The following is a 24512-nucleotide window of genomic DNA, read 5'->3' on the forward strand; positions in this document are numbered from 1 at the left end:
GACTTTACTAAAATTTCACCCCCTTCTCGACCCTCCTTAGGTATTTTTCACAGTTTAAACCCCCCCTTTGAAGGATATTTGGCGATGCCACTGGCCTGTGAAGGCACACGTTTGGAGGTGAAAATGATATATTATCAGAAGTAACTGAACTGAAGTTATCAGACTGCTATACTCCCCATGTTGGAGGCGTTTTCCTTATGAAGTTACATTTTGACCTCGAATTTGAAATTTTGCTCGCTCCTAAGCCGGAAAAAAACCTTTATGACACCATTTTTAATACATAGAAATAGCTATATCCACAATTCCCAAGTGCAATTTATCGCGTCAAAAGAACGGGATGGAAATTAGCTTTTATTTGACTCGATTTCCTCATCATTTTCGTAAGGAAAACGCCCTCCGATTCTGAGCACTATTTCGATAACTTTGGTTCATTTACTTCTGACATTATATAATTCAACTTTTATTTATATTCTATCTGTTAATATCGCGTCACTGGCGGATCAATTGACATTGGCCCTAATGTCAGCGTAGATTTCCGACCTGAATTTAAGGTTGTTGGTGTTGTCCTCGAGTCGAGAGTCGTGCATTACTCCGAACAGCAATGACCCCGTTCTGAAGGACTTCAAAGTCTCCTCCGCCTGCATGTACCTCTGCACCATTTTCTCCACCAGATCCTACAATAAATAATCCCACAGTATTATCGCCTTTGAAAAAGGTAGCTCTAATTATTACAAGCAGATGTTGTTTCAACTACGGTGACAAGTGCTCATGCGGGTCTAGTTTTGCCGAAAAACCGATACCTTTCGACACAGATTTTGAAATACTTCGACTCTTAGGTAGGCAGATTTTGGGGGGCCTTTGGATTTTCACATAATTTGAGCTATTTTACTCAATGAATACTAACTGTAAATCAGTGGTTTTTAAAACTAAAAATGTTTTCAAAAACTAAGAGACCTCTGCTTAGACGTCTGCTACAAATAAACAGGGCAGATAATAAGATATTTATCGTTCTGTTTTTTTTATTCATGTACACAAAACATTTTTTTGGCGTTGGTGGGGGCGTTGGTAGGCCTAGTCCTTAATCCGGCACTGCTGAAATGTAGACGATTTAAATTATCTATCAACCGTTCGTAATATTAATAATATATCATTTCTTTTTCTGCTAAATTGTTAGTTATTTCCAAGAAAATACTTTTAGCGTTTCTAGCAATCCATCTCACGCTCATAAAATATCGAATCAGCTCCGTATCTCATTGGTTCCCTGAAACTGACCAAACGTTTAAATCAGTGCCATCTAGTTTAATTTAGAGGCATTAAAATCAAACCCCCAAAGCCTTTACTGTAAATGTTGGTTTCCCCTTAAAGGCCTAGAGCCCGATATCCGGCTGATTGATAATACAAAAACGCTTCTGATGCCATAGTGTTTACCCTCCCCCCTGACCGTGGTATAAGTCATAGTTTACCATTTTGTATATATTTGTATATAGCACTTGTTCATTTAACCGAAGTTTTTTTTGGTTTTTGTTTTTTTTTTAACACCTTTTTTATATTAACTCAAAACCTATTATATCAACGTTTCTTATTGTTGTTTCTGTAATACCATTTTGTACCTGCGAGCCTTTGCTCCTCCCTGATTTAAAAGGGATCTTATGGGTAAATAAAATTCATTCATTCATCCTTCTGCCTGTTTTCCTTTAAGTTTTCTTCCCGCTGCGCAAATATCCTGGTGGTCGGCCACCCGCGGAACACGTTGGCCTACCACCAGGATATTTGCGCGGCGGAAGAAAACTTAAAGGAAAACAGGCAGAAGGAATACTAGGCCTTTAAGCAATAGGTGAATCGGTTGCCTAAAAAATGTCTGGAATAAAATAAACATAAGTTCTTATAACATCATCTTCTACGATTAAAAACGAAATCATGTTTTTCATTAATGCGTAACAAATGGACAGGTAACGCTTAATTTTTTAATGTAAAGTAACGCGTTAATTTTTCTCTGTAGTTACGTTGGTGCTCTGATCTAATTAGTAGCCCGGATTGTAGCCATCTAGTGAATAAAAAATAAAAGCTATGCGAATGTTTATAAATTATAAATGCCGACCACTTCTGAAGTCTTAGGTTACACTTACAAGTAGAGCATAGCGCCGAACCAATTTTCAACGGCGGTGGCGGGAACGATAATTAGTTCGGCGGCGGCGTGGCGCGCCGATTTTCCGAAAATAATCGGCGGCGTTGAAAAACATCGGCGGCGGCGGCGCCTAAGGGGAAAAACTGCCCCCCCCCCTCAGAAATAGCGCCAGCCTTTTAATAGACCGCTAGAACTTAAATTGTTAAACACATTTAAAAAATACATGTTTAATAGAATGTATTTTATTAAAATAGGAACCACTTGTTTCCAAAACAAAGAAAAAGTAACTTTGGTTACATACTATCAGATGTAACTTATTTCATCATAAGTGTGCCTGAAAGAATTTTTTCATAATGATACCTTGTTGCAAGGATATGACGTTATTGACGTCACTTCCCAGTCGATGACGGTTTTATCGTCATCAAAACTAGTTCTCGCGTAGGGGGGAAGGAAGTTAAAACCAGTTTTACGCGATGTTAGTGCTGTATTTTCTTTGGTGGCTGTCAAAGACTATATAAAGTTACGCGTAGCTTTATATAGTCTTTGGTGGCTGTGAAACAAGGACTCATTTAAATTTTTAATACAGATATGTTAAACAGAGGCACACTTATGAGTAACTATGTCACATATGATACTATTAAACTAAAACATTTACGATAGTAATAAAAATACTGTACTAATTTACTACCATTTCACTAGTATTATTATCTATACACTCTTTTTAGAAACTTTTGCTGGGCGCCGCCATTATCGTACAGACAACCAACGAGCCAGCCCTCTACCGCATAAATTACATCCCCCCAAATCCGGTTTTTCCCCGCGCATTTAAGTCTATTATCACAATTTATTTTATCTTTGTATCAAAGGAATTCTTAAAATGTAATAGAATAGTTATTGCTGAATGCAGCCAATGCAGCTGATACGTTTCTGTACTTATTACAAAATACGAGGCGAGGCAACTCCAAAGCCATTTTCATTTCTATCTCTCCTATCCCAGCTATCTGCTGCAGAAAATCTTGGTGCGCGCGGTGCAGTGGTGCCAGATCTTTTGGAAATTATTAATTATTTTTAATTTTATAACGCTAGTACGGTGCACCCAACAGCCTAGGAATCGTAGCACTACCAAAAGAAAAATCTATGTAGTTTAGATCTCAAAACGTAATTATTATACTTTAATAATGGAAATTAATTCGGCGGCGAAATGAAAATGTTTCGGCGTTATCTAAATAATCGGCGGCGGCGGCGTTTGATCGGCGGCGCTATCCTCTACTTATAAGGAGACTACCCGAGGTGTTTATGGCTGATTTTATTCAAAGTCGGCCGTAATGTAGACCTATATGAGATATGAAATTTCCCAAAATGAGACGTTGCACTACCCATTACTTTTGCCATGGCAACCGAAAATGTTTATGACCACTCTAACAAAAATAATAATTTTTCCTTATTTTACACAAAAATTGTTACAATTTTACCTAAAAATGTTCCAATTTACCCAAACTTGATGAAATTTACCGAAATGTAGTCCAAATTACCCATTTCGTGATTTTAAAATTTAAAAAAAATTTCGTAGGTGAAATTTTAAATGGAAATTTTTTGTTTTAAGTGGTCAAAAACATTTTCGGTTGCCATGGCGTTGATTCCGTTGAGACTTTTTATCCTCTCTTGTTGAACACTTTTTTACGATTGTTGTAATTTTTATAAAATATCGTCTGCTGTGTCGTCCGCAGCTAGCCTTCCCGCGTGCTGTGACGTCACGATTCCGTTTAACAACGAAGAAACCGGCTGGAAGAGCAGGTTCAAATGTTTCAGCAATGGTTCAGCTACGTCACACCGGAAATGGAAAAAAGCGTACAGTAGTAAACCGGTTCCGAAATACTGCAACGTTTAATTTGTTGCAAACTACTGAACGTAGCCAACGTCTCCTTTTGGGAAATTTCATATCTCATACAGGTCTACATTACGCCCGACTTTGAACAAAATCGGCAATAAACACCTCGGGTACTCTCTTGGTTAGAGTTTGGAGTTTATAAAGTATAGATTTCGAGTTCTTATCCATTATTAAACGATTAGATGTAAAATTTTACTTATTGGTAAAGGATATTTTGGCGATGAAATAGTATTAGAAAATCAATATATGAAGAAATTCACCCCGCCAAATTTTTTCTACCCAACAGAAGCATGCGAAGATACTTGTTTCAAGTGAGTAACATCAGCAAGATAGGTAACAGTATATTATATACTTCTGATGAAACCCATATCATCTAACAGGTGTTTTTTGCCCCGTCGTCATAGTGAACACGTGCAGAGAGTGATAACTTGGTTTAGTTTGCGTATTTTTCTCGCTTGGTGCGCTGATTTTTTTAAGGAATTACGTCAGTTCTACTTCATTTCACACATAGCTATCAGTAATTTTTTCATACTTAAAAATGTAATTATAGACTTATGGTATCACACCCTAAATTCAAAATGGTATTTTATTTGAAATAATTCAATTTTGTACCATACTTCATATTATATTTCTGAAATTAATTTTAATTTTATAGCCATGTACTTAACGTACTTAATTATCTTATTACCAATATTTTAAAATATTTAAATTTTACCTTGGCTACGCATAAATTAATATAATATAACCTCTAGTTTTTCTGTCGTCTCCAAATGGTTCCAATATTGATCACTACTTGCTATTGCGTAGACGTATTCGGTGCTGCTAAGTGACTTGTTTCGTAGGTAATCTCTAAAACTGTTGTGGTCTTAAGAATTTAAAGAGTTTTTTGCGCCGGCGCTCGCCACCGTGGCGTTATTTCTTTAGTGAACACCAACCATTAATCCAGGAGTGACCAAAAGACCTAACTCGACCTTGAATATGGCAATCATGACCTTGAAAGTGGTGATCACGACCTTGAAAATGGTGAACACGACCTTGAAAGTAATCTCGACCTTGAAAAGTGGTGATCTCGAAATTATACTAAAATATTATAATAAACAATAACTTCTAAATACAGGTCTATCTTGACCTTGAAAATGTTGACCCCGACCTTCAAAAAAGCCGCAATTTGTTCAACCCGTGATTTAGTCTTGGCATCCTGGTGCAAAACTAACCTTATGGGCTTTGTCCTGTTTCCTCATGCTCTGTTCGTTGACGACTTTGTTGCAAGAAAAACAGGACTTGTCCAGTCGTATTCTAGCATTGTACTTGTCCTTCTTGAGGCACATCTTGCAGAGGAGGGCGTTCAGGTGGTCAGTGAAGTTTGGTATGACGTTGAACGGAGGGGGCAGGGTGCTTTGCCGATCGAAATACGACAGCCACAAATCGGAGCGGCAGAACTTCCATTCGGTATCGGCGTCATTCTGACAATCAAATAAAACTTTGAATACCACGTGACTGAAGTACGGATAAAGCTAGTGGTCCATCAGAGGTTACGTAACCATATCGCAAGAGTTACGTCACTTCCACGTCGCATGACGTTTTATTTGCGTTTCAAAAAGCGCGCGTCCATTATCTCTGAGCCAATCGCGAGTTTAAAAATTAAATGCTTGGGGTGTTAGTGGCCCTGGTGACCACTTAATTAATTCAAAGTGTTTTCCCTTCAAGATTTTAGTATATTTAAAAAATACTATATTAATCCCTAAAATTGTTTGGTCTTTGCTTCTATGCGGTGTGCTTGGCCTTGTGTCAATTGTGTGGATGGGTGGGTGACTGGGTGTCGTGGGTCTGTCTACTCTGCACTCTACACACAGTACAGAAGAAGCGAATTTAGCAGTTAGCAAAAAGAAATATCAGCTAGCTAGGCTAATCAGCTAGGCTAATACCCAAGGCACCACCTTAGGCCTAAGTCATCAAGCGACTTTTGAAGCCTTTAAATCGGGCTCTCTCTCAATAGGCTTGTTCGGGTCGGGTTTATAGCACATATGGTCAAGAATAGATAATTTGACCATAAATGATGAAAGCCTGATTTTGAAGGTTAAAATGGTTTAATTAAACTACATAGGCTCTACTGGCCACAGAACCAATTTAAAAAAAATCCTTATTTCTCACCCTGGCTAATACGTAGACGTTGATTTTCAACAAAAGTAATGGACGCCATCTTTCGGTTATTTTTCGTTCTACGATACGGTTACGTAACCTCAGGTGGACCACTAGCTTTAGACTATGCAAGTTTATGGGTGGATAATTAGTTTTATTTTATCCGATGTACCAATTATTTAGTCACCCTACGCTGTTCCGTGGATTAATGAAACACAGGGATATCGCACAGAGGCAAAAACGCGAAAACGATTGCTATGAAACCTCTATTGGTGAAATCGGTGCCCAAACGGAAATGACTAAAGCGCCAACGCGATAAGTGGATCAAGGGGACATCTAGTGGCAGAGTTGCCAGATGTACGATCCGGATCGTATTTGTACGATAATTGAACCCGTGGTACGGCAAAAATACGATCCGAAGTATGATCCGTGTAAAAACTGTTTTCTTTAGAGTGGAAACCTTTATATATCTATAAATATCGCATCTTTAGCAAAGGTTATCTCCCAGATTCCAGACTCCCACTTCCAAACACGCTCTTGTGGTTTGTTGGGGGCGTGATAATCAAATATATGACTATTACTGTCTGATTTTAATTTACAAAGTGCTGAAATCAGATTTTTTTTAATCCATTCGAACTAAATCAATGCAGTCACTATGGGGTTCACCACATTAAAACCTTAAAAATTGAATATGCCTCCACTACGCTTAAACTTAACTCTATGTTTTATAAAACAATTAACCTTTACAATGAACTTAAACTAGATCCAAACATAGATCTCTAGCTCGAAAATTTGCTATTACTCGTTCTATTGTAGAATATATATGAACTTATACACTCCTGAACGTATTGCAAACGAGGGGTCTAATCGGATTTTGCTTTTTTTGCTGTGTATAACATTTGTTTTTTCTGTTTTTATTTTTCTCTTTTCTCTGTAACACCTATGGAATATTATAAGGCCTAAAAGTCGGTTTTCGACTTCGCCTCCAAATAGTTGTACGATTTATGGCGTCTTAATAAAAAATATTATTATTATTATAATTATCGCCACGAATCGGAAACATTTCCAAAAATTTTCTCACTTTTTTTTTGTATAAAAAAGTGAGCGAAATTATACGTCATAATAGGTTGCCAAGCAATATCAGCAACCGTGTCAATTGTTAGAACTTCATTACTGAAATTTGTTGTCTGAGAGTATATAAATTAAGATTTTACCAAATTGTTTATGGAAAGAAAGGGGTGTCACTAAGCCTTGGCTCAAAATGTGAAAATTCGGTGCACGCGTTTATTCGGCGGATTTCCTCCGATAGAGGGTTTATAACAATTTTTTCTGCAACATAATGCAGTTTTTAGTCCCGAGAACTAGGGGGCCCCGAAACGTTTATGATTAAAATCGGTGCTATTTAAAAGGACCCCGAGTCGTTTTTCGCGGGGGGGGGGGGGGGCGGAGTTCCTAGTTACGCCACTGGTACCCCCAAACATCGGTCACCCGAAAGAAATTGCTTGATGGTCTTCTAAAAGTGAACTAACGTTTACTGCTCACATTGTTTAATTCTCTGCAATTTCGTTTGGCCACCGAATTGGTCCAAAGTGAAAAAGACTTAAGGACCCTTTAACGTTTTAATTTCTACCACGAATATCTAACCTAACTACATTATGTAGTCTGACCACTGGATACTACATTCATTTGTAACGATGGTCACGTCAAAAGTCAAAATTTAAGACAGAGATTCCAAAATCAGACCAGTTTCGCCGTTTTGTTAATACTGCTCTCATAAGGGACAATATCATTGGTAGAAATCAAAGTCACGTGAGCCCATAGAAAGAGCATCTAAATTCCAAGTATTATAATAGCAACTATCAACTAAGAATACAATTCGGGACCGTCTGTTTTTGTGTGGTCTGTATTGAAACAAGCATTCATTGAGCATTTTCTATGGGTATGTTATATACTGTCCTACTTATTGTTATTATCCACTTATGGTAAAACTAATATACATATCGCGACCGACATGCAATATTTGTGAAGAATTTCACTATGGACTGCTGATATATAGGGTACCCTGGATGTACATTAGATTGTAACGTGATTCTATAGGTAAACCCTTTTATCGAGTACACAGCTCCCCATTTAGGCCTACGATACTCAATTCGGAAATAATATAATAATACTAATAATAATAATCAGCTAGACATTTAAAGAAATCCCATACACTTTCCAAGAAATCCCTTACACGTTCCAAGAAATGCGGAATCAAGCCTTGCTTTCTTCAAAATCCGGATATAATAATAATAATAATCAGCTAGGCTAATACCCTTGGCACCACCTTAGGCCTAAGTCATCATGCGACTTTTAAAGCCATTAATTCAGGTGGCTAGCCTTTCATGCTACGCGAGCTAACAGCTCCCTACATTCACTATTACCGTTAACAGTTATAGATACAGTTAGAGATTCATTGTAGAAATGAAAAAATTGACGCCTTAGAAACTTACTTGGACGCGGTTGAAACTGTCCGCTAGCATGGCTATTAGCATGTTGAGGAGTACAATCCCCGTGACGATGTGATAGGCGGCCCAAATCCAATGTCCGACCACGTCGTTGACCTTTTGACTGTCCACGAAAAGCGTGGTGGTGTTCTTAACCTCCGTGACTGTTAGAATGGTGGTGCCTCCTTTCCCTAGTGTCGCCCAAAACAGGGTCACGATGCTTTTAGACAAACTACAGCGAGAGGATTATTATTATTATTATTATTATTATTATTATTATTAATTGAAGCGAAGCGCACGACAGCGAGCGAAGCTTATTTTTGAAAAAGCTACGATTTTGAACTTTGATCTACGATATTTCTACATTAATTCTATGGCCGGGATAAACAAATGGAAATCGTGACCTTGGAAATGGTAATCTCGTCCTTCATAAGGCTTAGCTCGTAAATTTACTAAAATCTTATAATAAATATTTTTTTCTCTACCTTCAAAAGCTTTCCTCTACACTGTTAAAAATAAAGGTTTTAATTTAGACCTCTAAAGTGGTTAAAACATTTTCCAATATTTAAGACCATTCAGGGTTTAATCATAAAACATATTTAAACCTTCTGCTCCCCAAATTCAGTCCTTTCGTGGAGTGTTTAAGTACTTATTTTACACTCTTTTATCCATTTTTATTCATAAACAGTATGAAGTTAATCCTTTTTAACTTTATATGCAGTCCTTTATAGGCCCTTATTTAGTTAATTTTATTTATTATTCAATATATTAACCATTCACATAGCCAGATTAGGCTGGTTTTCGCTCGGGGGAAATAGCCGAATGAGCGTCCCTGAACGAGGGGAGTTGATCACGTAAAGTATCAATTAATACTTTCAGTTTTTGATATACACATAGCAAAAATTCTTTAGTGCCGATACTTGGGTTATCATAGTTTGACGCCTTAATAAATATCGCCTATATTTAAAATATGTTATCAAATTTTTAAAGACTTAACCTTAGTTAAATATTCCTGGTGATTAGAATTTCTTCGCATTAAGTTATTTTAAAGAAAATATTAAAAAACGAAATAACGTAGTATTCAAATACTAGTCTCGAAATTGGTCCATATAATCTTTTTCTTCGTTTAAAGGAATTAAATGGGTATTCAAAAGGACTAAATGTTAGAACAAAACTTTTTATACCTTTACCACAAGGACTGGAAAAGGTTTTTTTCTTAGGGCTCGTTCCCTTTCAATACCCCAAAAGGTATTGTATTAACATGAAAGAGTAAAATGGGTCTAAAATAATTGATTAGACCCTTTTTAGTAACCAAATGGTTTGAAATAAATTAAAAGTCCAATTTTGGTCGTTTTATAAACCTTTATTTTTAACAGTGTAAAATGTACGAAAATCTTATAATTTAAAATAACTACCATAAACTAGGCAATATCGACGTTTTAAAAGTTTATCTCCGTATTATACAATAAATAAAATAAAAAATTATTACTATAAACAGGGAAATCTTGACCTTGAAAATGGTGGTATCGACCTTTAAAATGGCGGTCGTTAATCTAGAAATTCGTGAACCCCTTTTCTACGAGAAAGATTTTGAAATAGCGAATTTTAGTTGGAATATTTGGATGCTTATCTGTCGAGTTTCGCTTCAGTTTAGGAAACCCAAGTGTAATCAAAGACTCACGATGAGAAGTCGATGGCGTCTTGTCGGTAATCCAAGGTGTTTTCTTTAACGTAGCGACGATAGATGTAGTTAAGGCCAACTGCGAAGGACAACACCGCGATGATAATCAGCGCGAAGAACCTGGTGACGTCTTTCATCATGAACTGCAAAGATCGCTCCAGAGTGCCCAAGATGGGGTGGCTCTGGTACCAGTAGAGGATTCGGTAGAAGGCCAAAATGCAAGCGAACGCGAAGAGGGAGTCGGTCATTTCCATGACGTTGATCATCTGATATTGGACATCTTCCGTGGGAGTTGAGTACTGCAGCGTGATGACTCCCCAACAACGGATTGTTTGGATGAAGACGAATAGGGAGTACATGAGCAGGTCGCAGATCAGCCACCATCGACGAAAGCATACTGTCACGCCTGTTGAAGTCGCCATTATACCTCAATTAATAACTCCCCTCGAAACGCTCTTTCGAAAGAGTACTCACAACTTATACTTTATACTAACGTTAAATTTTAATAATAATTAATCATTAATGTTTAATATTTCTTAAATAAATTTGTGATTTAGCCTGGGCTGTTGGTACTTTTTTGAAAACTCGGAACGCTCTTTCGAAAGAGTACTCACAACTTATACTTTATACTAACGTTTAATCTTTAATAATAATTAATCATTAATGTTTAATATTTCTTAATTAAATTTGTGATTTAGCCTGGGCTGTTGGTACTTTTTCGAAAACTCGGAACGCTCTTTCGAAAGAGTACTCACAACTTATACTTTATACTAACGTTTAATCTTTAATAATAATTAATCATTAATGTTTAATATTTCTTAATTAAATTTGTGATTTAGCCTGGGCTGTTGGTACTTTTTCGAAAACTCGGAACGCTCTTTCGAAAGAGTACTCACAACTTATACTTTATACTAACGTTTAATCTTTAATAATAATTAATCATTAATGTTTAATATTTCTTAATTAAATTTGTGATTTAGCCTGGGCTGTTGGTACTTTTTCGAAAACTCGGAACGCTCTTTCGAAAGAGTACTCACAACTTATACTTTATACTAACGTTTAATCTTTAATAATAATTAATCATTAATGTTTAATATTTCTTAATTAAATTTGTGATTTAGCCTGGGCTGTTGTTACTTTTTTGAAAACTCGGAACGCCCTTTCGAAAGAGTACTCACAACTTATACTTTATACTAACGTTAAATTTTAATAATAATTAAACATTAATGTTTAATATTTCTTAATTAAATTTGTGATTTAGCCTGGGCTGTTGTTACTTTTTTGAAAACTCGGAACGCCCTTTCGAAAGAGTACTCACAACTTATACTTTATACTAACGTTAAATTTTAATAATAATTAAACATTAATGTTTAATATTTCTTAATTAAATTTGTGATTTAGCCTGGGCTGTTGTTACTTTTTTGAAAACTCGGAACGCCCTTTCGAAAGAGTACTCACAACTTATACTTTATACTAACGTTTAATCTTTAATAATAATTAATCATTAATGTTTAATATTTCTTAATTAAATTTGTGATTTAGCCTGGGCTGTTGGTACTTTTTCGAAAACTCGGAACGCTCTTTCGAAAGAGTACTCACAACTTATACTTTATACTAACGTTTAATCTTTAATAATAATTAATCATTAATGTTTAATATTTCTTAATTAAATTTGTGATTTAGCCTGGGCTGTTGTTACTTTTTTGAAAACTCGGAACGCCCTTTCGAAAGAGTACTCACAACTTATACTTTATACTAACGTTTAATCTTTAATAATAATTAATCATTAATGTTTAATATTTCTTAATTAAATTTGTGATTTAGCCTGGGCTGTTGGTACTTTTTCGAAAACTCGGAACGCTCTTTCGAAAGAGTACTCACAACTTATACTTTATACTAACGTTTAATCTTTAATAATAATTAATCATTAATGTTTAATATTTCTTAATTAAATTTGTGATTTAGCCTGGGCTGTTGGTACTTTTTCGAAAACTCGGAACGCCCTTTCGAAAGAGTACTCACAACTTATACTTTATACTAACGTTTAATCTTTAATAATAATTAATCATTAATGTTTAATATTTCTTAATTAAATTTGTGATTTAGCCTGGGCTGTTGGTACTTTTTCGAAAACTCGGAACGCTCTTTCGAAAGAGTACTCACAACTTATACTTTATACTAACGTTTAATCTTTAATAATAATTACAATATATATTATAAACTTAAAATCTTCAATAATTATAATTAATATTTATAATAATAACGTAAAATCTTCAATAATAATAGTTAATTTTAATAATATCTAATTATGTTTGTGTTGGAAACCGGGTTGTTTGTACTTTTTCCATACCTCAAGATGTTTTTCGAAAAAGTACCTAAAACTAGCTCTATATACTAACGTTAATCTGAAATATTAATTTTAACTAGTTTAATATTAATTAATTAAGTCGGACCCCAAACCCGGGTTATTTGTACTCTTTCGAGAGCTCGTAACACGATGGTATTAATAGAGTAAACCAGACATACCTAATATCTTTAAATTGACCATGATCTCCCAAAAATGTCCTATAACCCATATAGTAATGGCAACGTCTTTCCAGCCCAGTTTGTATTCCCCGTAATCTTGTCTGCCTGATAATAAAGAGTAGAGCAACAGGCTGAGAAATAACACGTAACAAGACGACGCGTAAACGAAGCGATGCATCGGGACTTTGACGTTTTTAGTGATGAGAGGATGCGGGAAAAACATGGAACCCAGGATAAACATCGGACATAAGAGGATTTGCAGAATGATGTGAGCGTATCTTCTGGTGCTCGACCAAATCCACCAGTTTGGGAGGCCGTCTGCCCACAAGGATCTCAGCACTTGTTGGCAGTTGGGATGCGCTACAAACTTGAAACAACTCATTTCAGAAAATGTACTATAATCAGTGGCGTCTAGGAGCAACAAACACCAGGAGAACGCAGTTAGTATTTAAACACGCTAACGCAGTGTTGTCAGTAGCGGCGCTAAGGGTGGGCTGAAGTGGGCTTTAGCCCCCCTGCATTTCTGAGAGGGGCCACATAGCCACATATTTATATTGAAAGGGCCACATATTCATAATTAAGAGGCCACATATTTTAATTTATGAATTTTCATTATCTCTAGAAATTTGTTTTATTGCGAAGAAACGTTTTTCTGGAAAAATCTTTCAAAATCAATTTGTTTACTCAAAAAGGTAGTAGACCATAAACATATAGATTCGGGAGGAAGGTAGCGGAAATTGAGAGAAAGTTGAAAAGAAACGGGCTTATGGGAATTTAGGGAAATATCCCAGGCATGCACGTGTCCCCTCCAGGTCAGATACAAGGTCAGAAGGGGGTCCAGAAAACGCGACGAGAGCCGCAACAATAAAACGACCATGCTCTTCTCGCTTCCTGGAAAATTGTGGGTTTATTCGATTTCACCACTTTTGCGAAATATGGCCAATCAAAGGTTCCCGCTAAGGGCCACAAAATTCTTAGGGGCCACAAAATAATTAGCCCACCTGTGAAAAAACCGCTACTGAGTGTTGTGTATCAATTTCATTGGACGAGCCTTTACGCTGCACGTTTTACCGAAAGCGGGAAGACCATTTCCGAATTTTCCCCTTCCAACTGCAGCAGGCGCTAAAGCGTCTAACCAATGAGAACTGTACAAAAGAACATGCCCGACTTCTGGCGTTCCCCTTGTGTGGGCAGTGCTGTGTTTGCTGCTCCTAGGTGGCGTAGGAACGATGATACATGGGTACAATCATAAGCCTACCATAAGGTCCCCCTAAGTAAAGGTCTACTACAGGCTTCGAGCTTAGAAAAGATAGAGCCATCTACTTTAATACCTGTCAACTAAATGTGTGAAGAAATAGCAGACGATTTTTGAATATCAATATTCTTTAACTAAAACGTTCAGCTTTTATATCGATAAAATTTTGAATGAGCAAATGGCTTTCACAAATTAGATTTAAAACTCAATCGGTAGGCGGCGATACTTCTAAACTACGCACGAAGCCTATTGGGGCCCATGTTAACGGCTTTGTCCATGCGAGAAGAAAATGAACGTACGACGAGAGGGCAGTATCGACATCTTCATTTTCAAAATTTCTACATCTAAAATAACATCTTACTTGGTAGAGCAGCCACGCTCGGGTTGATAAATGCCACACATAATTGAACAAAAATTTAGATTGAAATATATTTTAACGAATTGAAGTTTCTTTAAATAACATAGAGCTCTGCGTAACAGATAAATTAACTGACAAAATTTCGATTAATCGTAAATATTTTGGTTAACTGTTTATTTGTGGATATTATCCATGGATAAACTACTATTTAACATACAAATAATAATTCATATTTTCGGATAATTGTAGGTTATGGATAAAAATAAAATAAGTGGTTAATTTTTATCCAAACGCCGAACTCTAAAATAAAATATCATATTACTTCGAAATATAGAAATTCTAAGTTTGCCAAACTTAATATTGAATAGCCTAGTTTGCCAACTCTCGGAAAAAGTTGGTTGGGGTGGCCACCCTGCCCCCCTGCGCCCCCCCTTAGGCTTCGCCTTTGTTTTTCGCAAGATAGGGTAAGACGCGCCTAAAGCAATCAAGTACTTACCTCTTTCTGTTGGTAACCCATCGCCAAGTGGAGTCTGGGAAAACGTTTAGTTCTGGGATCATTGGACCCTTTCCTTTGCGCCAATAATGTTTCAACTTCCGTAGTGTCTTGACACAAATCCAGCATTCTCGCCGCGAATTTCCTGCATTGCGTTTCCAGAACCTTGTAGTTCTCCTACAAAATCATTGAAATTTCAATTGTAGATAAACCAAAGATATTGTATATTAAATTTTTATATTTTTAGTTGTAATCCTCGATTTCTTATATCTTCCGGGCCACTATACCTAAGCCTTTTCAAGCTAATAGTTAATTTAAAGTACACGAAAAGGTAGAAATGTCCGTAATGAAAAGGACAATTCCAGTTATTTTATGACTCGAAGATCTATTTGGTTCGAGATTCTGGTCTTTATTTATTATCGAAGACCTATTGGTATGAGAAACTCATAAGTCTCGAAATTTCTTTAAATTTCTTTAGAATTTAGCTTTTTTTTGCCCCCTTTTCATTATTTACTTTTCTACCTTTTCGCGTGCATTGCAGTCCATCGGTGTTTCATATTAACTGAACTAATGGTTAATTGGTCACATTTAATCTAAAACTGTCCCTGAGCCTTAATGAACAAATTTCACCAAAAACTGTCCTCAAAGCACAAGGTTCACAAACAAAAATTCCCATAATGAACAGATTTCACCAAAAATAATAATAATAATAATAATAATAATAATAATCAGCTAGCCTAATACCCAAGGCACCACCTTAGGCCTAAGTCATCAAGCGACTTTTGAAGCCTTTAATTCAGGTGGCCGGGTTACAATGCGTAGGAGGGTGGTGGCAAGCCCTGCATGCCACACGATCGAGCCAACAGCTCCCTACACTAACTATTACCGTTAACCTTGACAAGTTTTTATGGAAGGGGAAACCGAAGAGCTCGGGGGAAAACCCCTTAAACCAGTGATGAGAGAACTTGCAAACTCAACGCAGAAGGAGTTGTTCCGAGTTTTCACCCAGTGCCACAAGCTGGGATCGAACCCGGCTCCTCTTGCTGCGAGGCGAAAGTGCTAACCACTCCGCCACCTCAAAGCACAAGGTTCACAAACAAAAATTCCCATAATGAACAGATTTCACCAAAAACTGTCCTCAAAGCACAAGGTTCCCAAACAAAAATTCCCACAATGAACAGATTTCACGAAAACCTTTTAAAAAAGCACAAGGTTCCCAAACAAAAATTTCCATGATGAACCAGATTTCACCAAATCTGTCCTCAAAGCACAAGGTTCACAAACAAAAATTCACATAATGAACAAATTTCATCAAAACCGTTTATCAAAACTATCCACGTGGAATAAATTAATTTAAATCTTTAGTCTGTCGGTTAACTAGATCACAATGAAAAATTTAATAAAATGGAACTTGAACATGAACCGTTGTCATCATAATGCTTAATCCGCCACTGAGCCCATTTCAATATCCTTGAGATGCAATTGAGACTGATACCTTATACTCGGCGTAAATCTTGGCCAATTCTTTTAATTCTTCGCCGAGTTGGAAAGCTGTCAAAACGGGGTCTTTCGAGGTCAGTATGATGTAGCAAGGACTGGCCAGGGCGGTGAAAATGTTCAGCCGGTCAATGGCTTCCGACAGCGTCTCGCGTCTGCAGTTTCGACTGACGCAAACTAAACTGCAACTGCCTACAAATATAGTCCGTTAGCCTTTGTATTGAAGGAAAGATGCCAATGCATTCATTCCAAGCATAAATATCTAAAAGTATTGGGAAGAGTGATCTGTTTGGTCCGAGTTTCGCGTCATTTTGTTTGCTCGAAGACCTAATATTAAAAATAAAAGTTCGCCGTTTATTCAAATGCTAAGACCAAGATAATTTTGAGCTCATTGCGTTTCCTCTAAATTTTTCTCAATCGACCGACTACAAAATTATTTTCTTGCACCCCTATATTAGGACGTAAGATAGGTTTATTTGGGCGCTGTTTTACGCTAGCATAGCGACGGATTTTCAAGTGCAAAATGAATTTTGAGATCGACTGATTATTCCCAAAATTTTTCATTGACACAAAATGGTGAGACTACAACATTTCAACAATAAAATGAAATAATAATAATAATCAGCAGGCCCGTACACGGGGGGGGGGGGGCGCCAGGGGATGATCAGCGCCCCCAAATGAGTACTTGAGCATCCCCAATCCGACTGACCCAAAAAAAATCGATTGCTCAATTACCGAAAGATATGATCTAAAATATTTGTATATTAATCAAAAAGGAAAATTACTTTTACTAACGAGCTGGTATCATTAAATATTTGAAACCATTTTACTAAAGTTTATGAAAATTGCTTTCGCGCGTCTCACTGCACCAGAAAAACATTTCAATTGTAGAAATATTGAACCAGCTTATCAAAAATGTTTTGACGGATATTTTAGGGCTACAACCGGATTAGTATATTTACCAATTTCATAGGTGGGGAGATAAAAATTACTCAAGGTATTGGCACCCCCAAAAAGAATTTGAGCGCCCCCGAGTTTTGGCGGCTGTGTACGGGCCTGATAATCAGCTAGGCACCACCTTAGGCCTAAGTCATCGAGCGACTTTTAAAGTCATTAGTTCAGGTGGCCGGGTTACAACGCGTAAGAGGGTGGTGGCAAGCCCTTCATGCCACGCGAGCCAACAGCGCCCTACACTTACTATTACCGTTAACCTCAACAAGTTTTTATGGAAAGGGGAAACCCCTTAAAGGCTGGTTTTCACTAGGACCAAAACGCCACAACGGTGAGAGTCGACGCAAAAATATTGCATTAGGCCTAACGGGAATTTTTCGCGTCGACCTTCACCGTCGGGGCGTTTTTGCCCTAATGTAAACCAGCCTTAAACCAGTCGACCGCTAAAGTGTATACGTATAATTTCGTGGTAAAAATGGATGCGATACGATCCTGGTAGTAATGAACCCACAATTAGGTCGATGAGGTTTGTCAATGCGGTACCCTCGTCGGTACAAACGGTAGATGACTTCAGCGTTCTCGCAGAGTGCAGCCATCAACAGCGGGTTTCCTTTCTGGAACATGTCGAAGGATGGCAACGAAGTCAGACGACGTTTCAGCACGGGTCCGTCGAGTTCGTCGGCGTCCAGAACCGATCGGAAATTGTCCGGGATTGAGTCCGAACTCGAGAGAATGTGGGGAATCGGAGCGACGCTTTCGTACTCGTTGGGAATGGCAGGAAGCTCTCGGGATGCCGGACCCTGTTTGCCCTTGGACGCTCCTCGCAACGCCAGACCCTGTTTGCCCTTGGACGCTCCTCGCAACGCCGGACCCTGTTTGCACTTCGACGCTCCTCGCAACGGGAATATCTCATTGAGGCCGTCGTAGATGTTTTCAAACTTGCCATCGAAACTGGATTCGATTAAACATTTTTTAGCATAAATATTTAATATACAGGGTGTGTTATTTGTTAAATTTGTTACGGTTTTAGAAGTGTTAGTTTTTGAACGCTACGCGGACCGGTAGACGAAACGTTTCAATAAGCAAGTTATAGAGCATACTCGAAAACCTTTAATGGAATTGGTATGCTGGAAATCGGACATTTCGTCACTGAAATAGTTGGTCATGAAAAACAAACAAGTTGGTACTAACACGTAGCGTTCGAAAACTAACACTTCTAAAACCGTGAAAAATTTCACGATTTTTCTGAAATTTACATTTCTAGAAAGTATAGATTTTGTGAAAAATGCCTGGGCCGATAAAATGGAGACACCCTGTATATCTAGCGAGACAAATATTCATATAGGTCATAAAAGTGAATTGTATCTTTTCAGGTTCCAGTTTTGGGGAATTTCAGGACAAAAACCACTACGCTCAAACTGTCAGCTCCTCCCCCTAAACAAAATCAAATGAATTCGGTTTCTCATTGGCTCCCTCGAAAGGATCCATTCTCCCAAAATAGCTATAAATATATTCTTGGTATCACGCAGTGTTGCCGGACGTACGATAATTACATGCACTACAATAATTATCGTACCCTACGAAAATTGTCGTTCTCATCGAGGGGCTGTTCACTCCAAATTTTCCTGTACACCGATTACTTAATCTGGGATTACGCGAAGATTACGCGGATTACGATAAGACTACGCGGATTACGATAAGACTACGCGGATTACGCAAAGATTACATGGATTACGCGGAGTACGCGGATTATGCAAAGATTTCCGAGGATTACGCGGAATACGCGGATTATGCAAAGATTTCGTGGATTACGCAAAGATTACGCTGAGATTACGCAAAGATTACGCCAATATTATGCGGAGATTACGCGAAAATTACGCGAAGTACGCGAAGATTACGAGGATTACGTGAAGTACGCGGATTAGGCAAAGATTTCGTGGATTACGCAAAGATTACGCTGATAATACGCGTATTTCGCCGAGATTACGTACTCTTTTCGAGAAGCCTGTACACCGATTACGCGTAGTGATCAGCCCGCGGTTCACATCGATAACTTCAACGGTGTTCTATATTTTCGATAATTCGGCGTAAGCCTACGATAATGTTCAATAATTTTCAAGCAAGTCTTTCAATTCAATCAAAATGTTTAGGCTCAACTTAAATTAAGCGTTATTTAAGTTTTTCCCTTCTCAAATGTATAGCCACGATTAACTACAATATTTCGTAGTTCGTCGTCTGGATTGACCACCTATTTTCTATCGTACGATTATTGCTTTGTTTAGTTCGTACAACAGCTTGATTTTCAGAACTTGACAACGCAGCGTTGCCAAACGTACGATAATTATTGTAAACAAAAAGAAACAAAAAATATATTTATCGTGGTTTTTATTTAATTTAAAATTCGTACGTTTCAGAGTGTTGACGCCATGACTGCCATCTGGTAAGACTTTCGTTATTTAAAAACCAACCTATAATGGCGTTACCGCTGTGATGGGATCTTCTCATTCGTCTTACTTGGATCGGTTTATTTATTTAAAGTAATTGTCGGCTCTATCATTGCCACCTGTATTATGATAAGGCCATTGTGATTAGAGATGGCAATGAATATTCCCGATTCGAAAAACGACTTTACTATTAATGGCAAAGGAAACTAAAACTCAAACGATAACGTCGTCAGAGAAGCATTGTAGAGTATTATAATTAGACAAATTATACCTAAATTATATATCCCATGTATAATATTTTGTTAAGAATTACTATTGTCAAATTTACAAACGAGCCAATCAACGTTAGGGGTACTATTATGCCCCGCCTTTTGGGGGCAAAATGTAGCTTGAGCATCTTGTTTTTATGTCGACGCTAGCGACATCTGTTGAAAAACGAGCTAGTAAACGTTAGAGGTCGGGGACGGTTAATCATTATCCATGATTAATTTGATTTTTTTCAGGGGAAAAATGTAAACAAAGAAATATACCGGTTAATATTTCGGAAAATGATTAAAAAACATGTATTATTCGTAAAATTTGAGCTTTTTATCGAAAACAACGTCGTTTTTTGGATTAATTTTACAAATTTATCAAAAAATTAATCGGATAATACAGAAATATAAATTACTTGATGAAAACGTTTTACGAATAATTTTGAGAGCTTTATCTATTGAATAAAAGTGAACCATCCCCGACCTCTAGTAAACGTCGAGCCGACACTTGCTTTTACTTTGAATTTCTAGGTGGTACTCACAAATCCAACAGGACATCCAAGTTCTCCAACTGGTTGGCTTTGATCATTTTGGAAATAGCGCTGTTCAATTGTCCGAGGCTGATGTCCGACCTGGACAGGAGTTTCTCCATGATTTCCTTGTCGTTTCTTAGGACCGCGATGTCCAAAGGATGATATCCCTTGAAATCCGAACAGTTGATGTTCAAATCTGGATGTTGCTGTGGGATACATTTAAAATGTAACGATCGTTTTAACAGTTTTATTTAATTTTTGTTAACTAGAGGAAAATAAATAATTAAATTAATTTCAATTGACCTACGTCTAAAAACTCTTTTAACTCGGCGCAGTCGCCTCTTTTGACCATGTCCAAAAATGTCTCTTCGTTCGACAAAACCGCCATGTTGTCTCAATTTCACGCTAACTTTTTGTGCCTGACTGAATATGGCAGATTTGCAATAAAAATCAATTGTCACTTAATCAGCTTTATCAGCGATACTTTTCAAGTGCTTTAATCCTAACACGCGAATGCAATTACAACGCCATTAACAGATTGCTATCGAAAGTATCTTTCTTTCGATAGAAATTACCGGCTATAGAAACTCTATGGTCAAAATTAGAAAGTTTATTTATAATCATCTTTCTCATAATTATAATTACATTTTTACTGAGAGTAATTTCTAGAATTATACCACATTTTTTTATTTGGAAGTCCGACTAACAAGGAAACGACCTGAGGTGATTTTCAACGATTTTGTTTAAATTCGGTGGATAACTAGACCTTTATCTAACTTGAAATTTCTCAAAAAGGAAACGTTTCGACGGGCTTCAGTTTTGCCATAGCAACCAAAAATGTTTTTGATTACTGAAAATCTTCTTTACCCTATGGAAATTAACATGAATAAATCGCATGTACACATTTCGGTAAATATTAGTAAAATGTGAAAATTAGCTAAATGCAAGTAAAATTGTAAAATATTTGGTTAAGGAAGTAAAATTGGTAAATGCCATTAAATTGGATAAATTTGGGTAAATACTATTAAATTGATAAATTTTTAAATAATATAACCCAAATTTACTTGTATTTACCAATTTGCTTATTTCCCCTCAAATGTACACGCATTTACCTAAATTAACCTGAAATACCCAATGTACAATTTTTACCTCTCCGAGGGGACAAAGTCCCCTAGGAGGGGTTATACAACGACCGTGTCTGTCTGTGGGTGGGTCTGTGGGTGGGTCTGTGGGTGGGTCTGTGGGTGGGTCTGTGTGTGGGTCTGTGGGTGTGTCTGTCTGTCAGGACTGCGAACGCGTTCGCATTTTCGGTGCAAAGTGTAATCACTGCGTACGCAGTTTCTCAAAGGGTTGGCAAAACCACCGTGCGACGGTGAGCGTTAACGGATGCATTTGCGGTTTGGTTTGGATGGTGTTTTTTCGCTCACCGTCGTGACGGTTTGGTGTTTTACGTTTTTGTAATGTTTATGGGTAGGTTGTGAGTGTTGAATTTGTTGTGTTTGTGTTCTGATGGATGTGCATGTTGAGTCTGTTGTGTTTATATGGGCGTTTTCTCTCCAACTTCTTCTTAATGACTTTGGGACGGACCGAGTGCTGAGTGTAATGCTACCTCTCAACGTCCAATGGCAGGGTTTCGTCTTAGTATCAATTTGCGATCGCATCGGGCGGGATTTGAACCCGAGACCTCCTGATTGACAGGCGGACGTTCTACCACAGAACCACCGACACTTGTTACTCCTGATTGACAGGCGGACGTTCTACCACAGAACCACCGACACTTGTTACGCCTTATTGAAAATTAGACCTTCAGCTTTATCGGAAGCGTATTTAATAGAGTACGAAATTTTGGTTTAATTGAAATAGAATTGAAATTGAAATTATTGCATCGAAGAAATTCTAATTTAGCGTTTCTCTATTGATTAAAAACAAATGCGCCACCCAGGTTTCGAACCCAGACCATTCGGCTTGGCAGTCGAGCGCTCTACCACAGAACCACCGATAGCTGCTTAGATTCACTGAAATTAAGACAGGCATCGTAAGCATAATAGGTAATAAAGTCTTTTTTTATTAATGAATTTATGAAGGCCTAATCTGGTATTTTTTAAAGGTTAAATCTTGTTTTAGCGCAGTCAGCCGAGATTAGAGGGTTAAAGGGTAGACCCTGTGGGTGGTCCACTTTCTTAACGACCTATATATAGTTCTGTTAATTCAAAGGAGATAATTTAACATTAATAGCTTTAAAAGCTGGCGGTTAGTCAAGTGGCTCTCTGTGCTTTGTTGATGGTAAGGTTTTTGCTTCTTGTAAATACATTTGGTGTGGATATTTGGATATCTACGATTTCTAACGCAGTCAATGATTTCTTGGGTGTGCGAGTCATTATATGATATTGGAAATTGGACGGCATTGGTCTTTTTCATGTGGTATGCGTCACAACGTCAACAGGAAGTGAACGAGTCGTCCACTACCAGATATCTACGGTATCTTCATCAAGGGCGAGTGTTGAAATAAAATGAGCGTTAAAGATGCGGCAAGTATTTCGTAAGCGAGTAATTCCAAAAAGCCTCTGTAGATATTTCATTAAAATTTGCTTCGTATTATATTTAACTGATAAACTTGTTCTGTAAAAGGGTTTAATTCAATTGTGCATTGTTATAGTACGTCTAACTTACTGTTGTAACTACTTAACTTATGATATTCTGAATAAATTAAAATTGGTCGTTTCGTCTCAATTATTTTAATTATAATAAAAATTTTATACCGGGCGGGATAGAAATGGGTTAATATTTTTAACAAATAACTCTAAATTGCGGAGATATATCTTTAAGGGTTATCTCGAGAAATTAATACCACTAGGGACAATTCTTCCGAGGAGAGGTATATTTTGGCTTGCCAACTTGTTTTAATATACATTATTTTTTTATTATTTTAAAATCAATGATAAAGCTCTCAAAATTATTCGTAAAACATTTTGATCAAGTAATTTATATTTCGGTATTATCCGATTAATTTTTAGATAAATTTGTAAAATTAATCGGAAAAACGACGTTTTTTTCGATAAAAAACTCCAATTTTACGAATAATACATGTTTTTTAATCATTTTCCGAAAAAAATCAATTTAATCATGAATAATGATTAACCGTCCCCGACCTCTAGGTCGGTCTACATATCCACTGAATTAAAACAAAATCAGTGAAAATCACCTGGAGATGTCTCCATGTAAGTCCTTAAGCATATTTAGTGGCAGGAACTGAGAATCTGTTTGAATAATGTATCAGATTTACGAGGGTGCAATCCGGACTGCCGCGAATTAGTATTGGTTTTTATATAGAGTACTTTTCTCTTGGGTATGATGTCAATTCCACGTCACGCGATTCATAGCCATCAGAAATGATTTCAACCTAGGAGCAACAAACGCAACACCCCACACAAGGAGAACGCAACCCGTCAAAAGTCGTGGATTTTCTTGTGTACGTTTTTCATTGGCTAGACGCTTTAGCACTTGCTGCCGTCGGGAGGGGGAAATTCGGAAATTGTCTCCCCCCCCCGCCCGTAAAACGTTCAGCGTAAAGGCTCGTGACGCTCGTCCAATGAAATTCGTACACAACCCTTCGTTCGCGTGTTTAAAGGCTAGCTGCGTTCTCCTTGTGTTTGTTGCTCCTAGTTTCAACTAACTTATAAAACTTAATTATTCCATGGTCACTCACAATAGTGTTTTAAACCGAAAATGCATACCGGATTTGGAAATTAGAGATTTCCCGCTGGATTTCAATATTTCTTGTTAGATTTCGGATTTCTCAACATTTTCCGGATTTCTCGATTTCTCGTCGGATTTCGGGATTTATCGCGGAATTTGAAGATTTCGCGATTTTGAAATTTCTCG

General features: G+C 37.3%; 1 protein-coding gene across 1 annotated transcript; it reads right to left on the minus strand.

Annotated features, from left to right (window-relative positions):
• Positions 1-500: 500 nt before the first annotated feature.
• Positions 501-23848, minus strand: LOC149958872 (short transient receptor potential channel 5-like). The gene is made up of 11 exons (XM_090167264.1): positions 23833-23848; positions 20938-21023; positions 20640-20836; positions 17911-18350; positions 16447-16640; positions 14955-15128; positions 12846-13212; positions 10320-10725; positions 8645-8870; positions 5228-5476; positions 501-674 (listed from the first exon to the last, which is right to left on the minus strand). The coding sequence occupies exons 1-11, from the start codon at positions 23846-23848 to the stop codon at positions 501-503; spliced, it is 2529 nt and encodes an 842-aa protein (XP_090023390.1).
• Positions 23849-24512: the final 664 nt, after the last annotated feature.

The sequence above is a fragment of the Leiobunum rupestre genome, chromosome 2, assembly GCF_980474605.1.
Source record: "Leiobunum rupestre chromosome 2, qqLeiRupe1.1.hap1, whole genome shotgun sequence".
In the NCBI taxonomy this organism is placed as follows: Eukaryota; Metazoa; Arthropoda; class Arachnida; order Opiliones; family Sclerosomatidae; genus Leiobunum; species Leiobunum rupestre.

What these genes read in the sequence shown, in the direction of transcription:
- LOC149958872 (XM_090167264.1), bottom strand. An exon ending in TTGGATGTCCTGTTGGATTT is followed by an intron (nt 18,351 to 20,639) that starts GTGAGTACCACC and finishes AATCGAATCCAG; the next exon opens with TTTCGATGGCAAGTTTGAAA. An exon ending in ACAGTTTCAACCGCGTCCAA is followed by an intron (nt 5,477 to 8,644) that starts GTAAGTTTCTAA and finishes TTTGATTGTCAG; the next exon opens with AATGACGCCGATACCGAATG.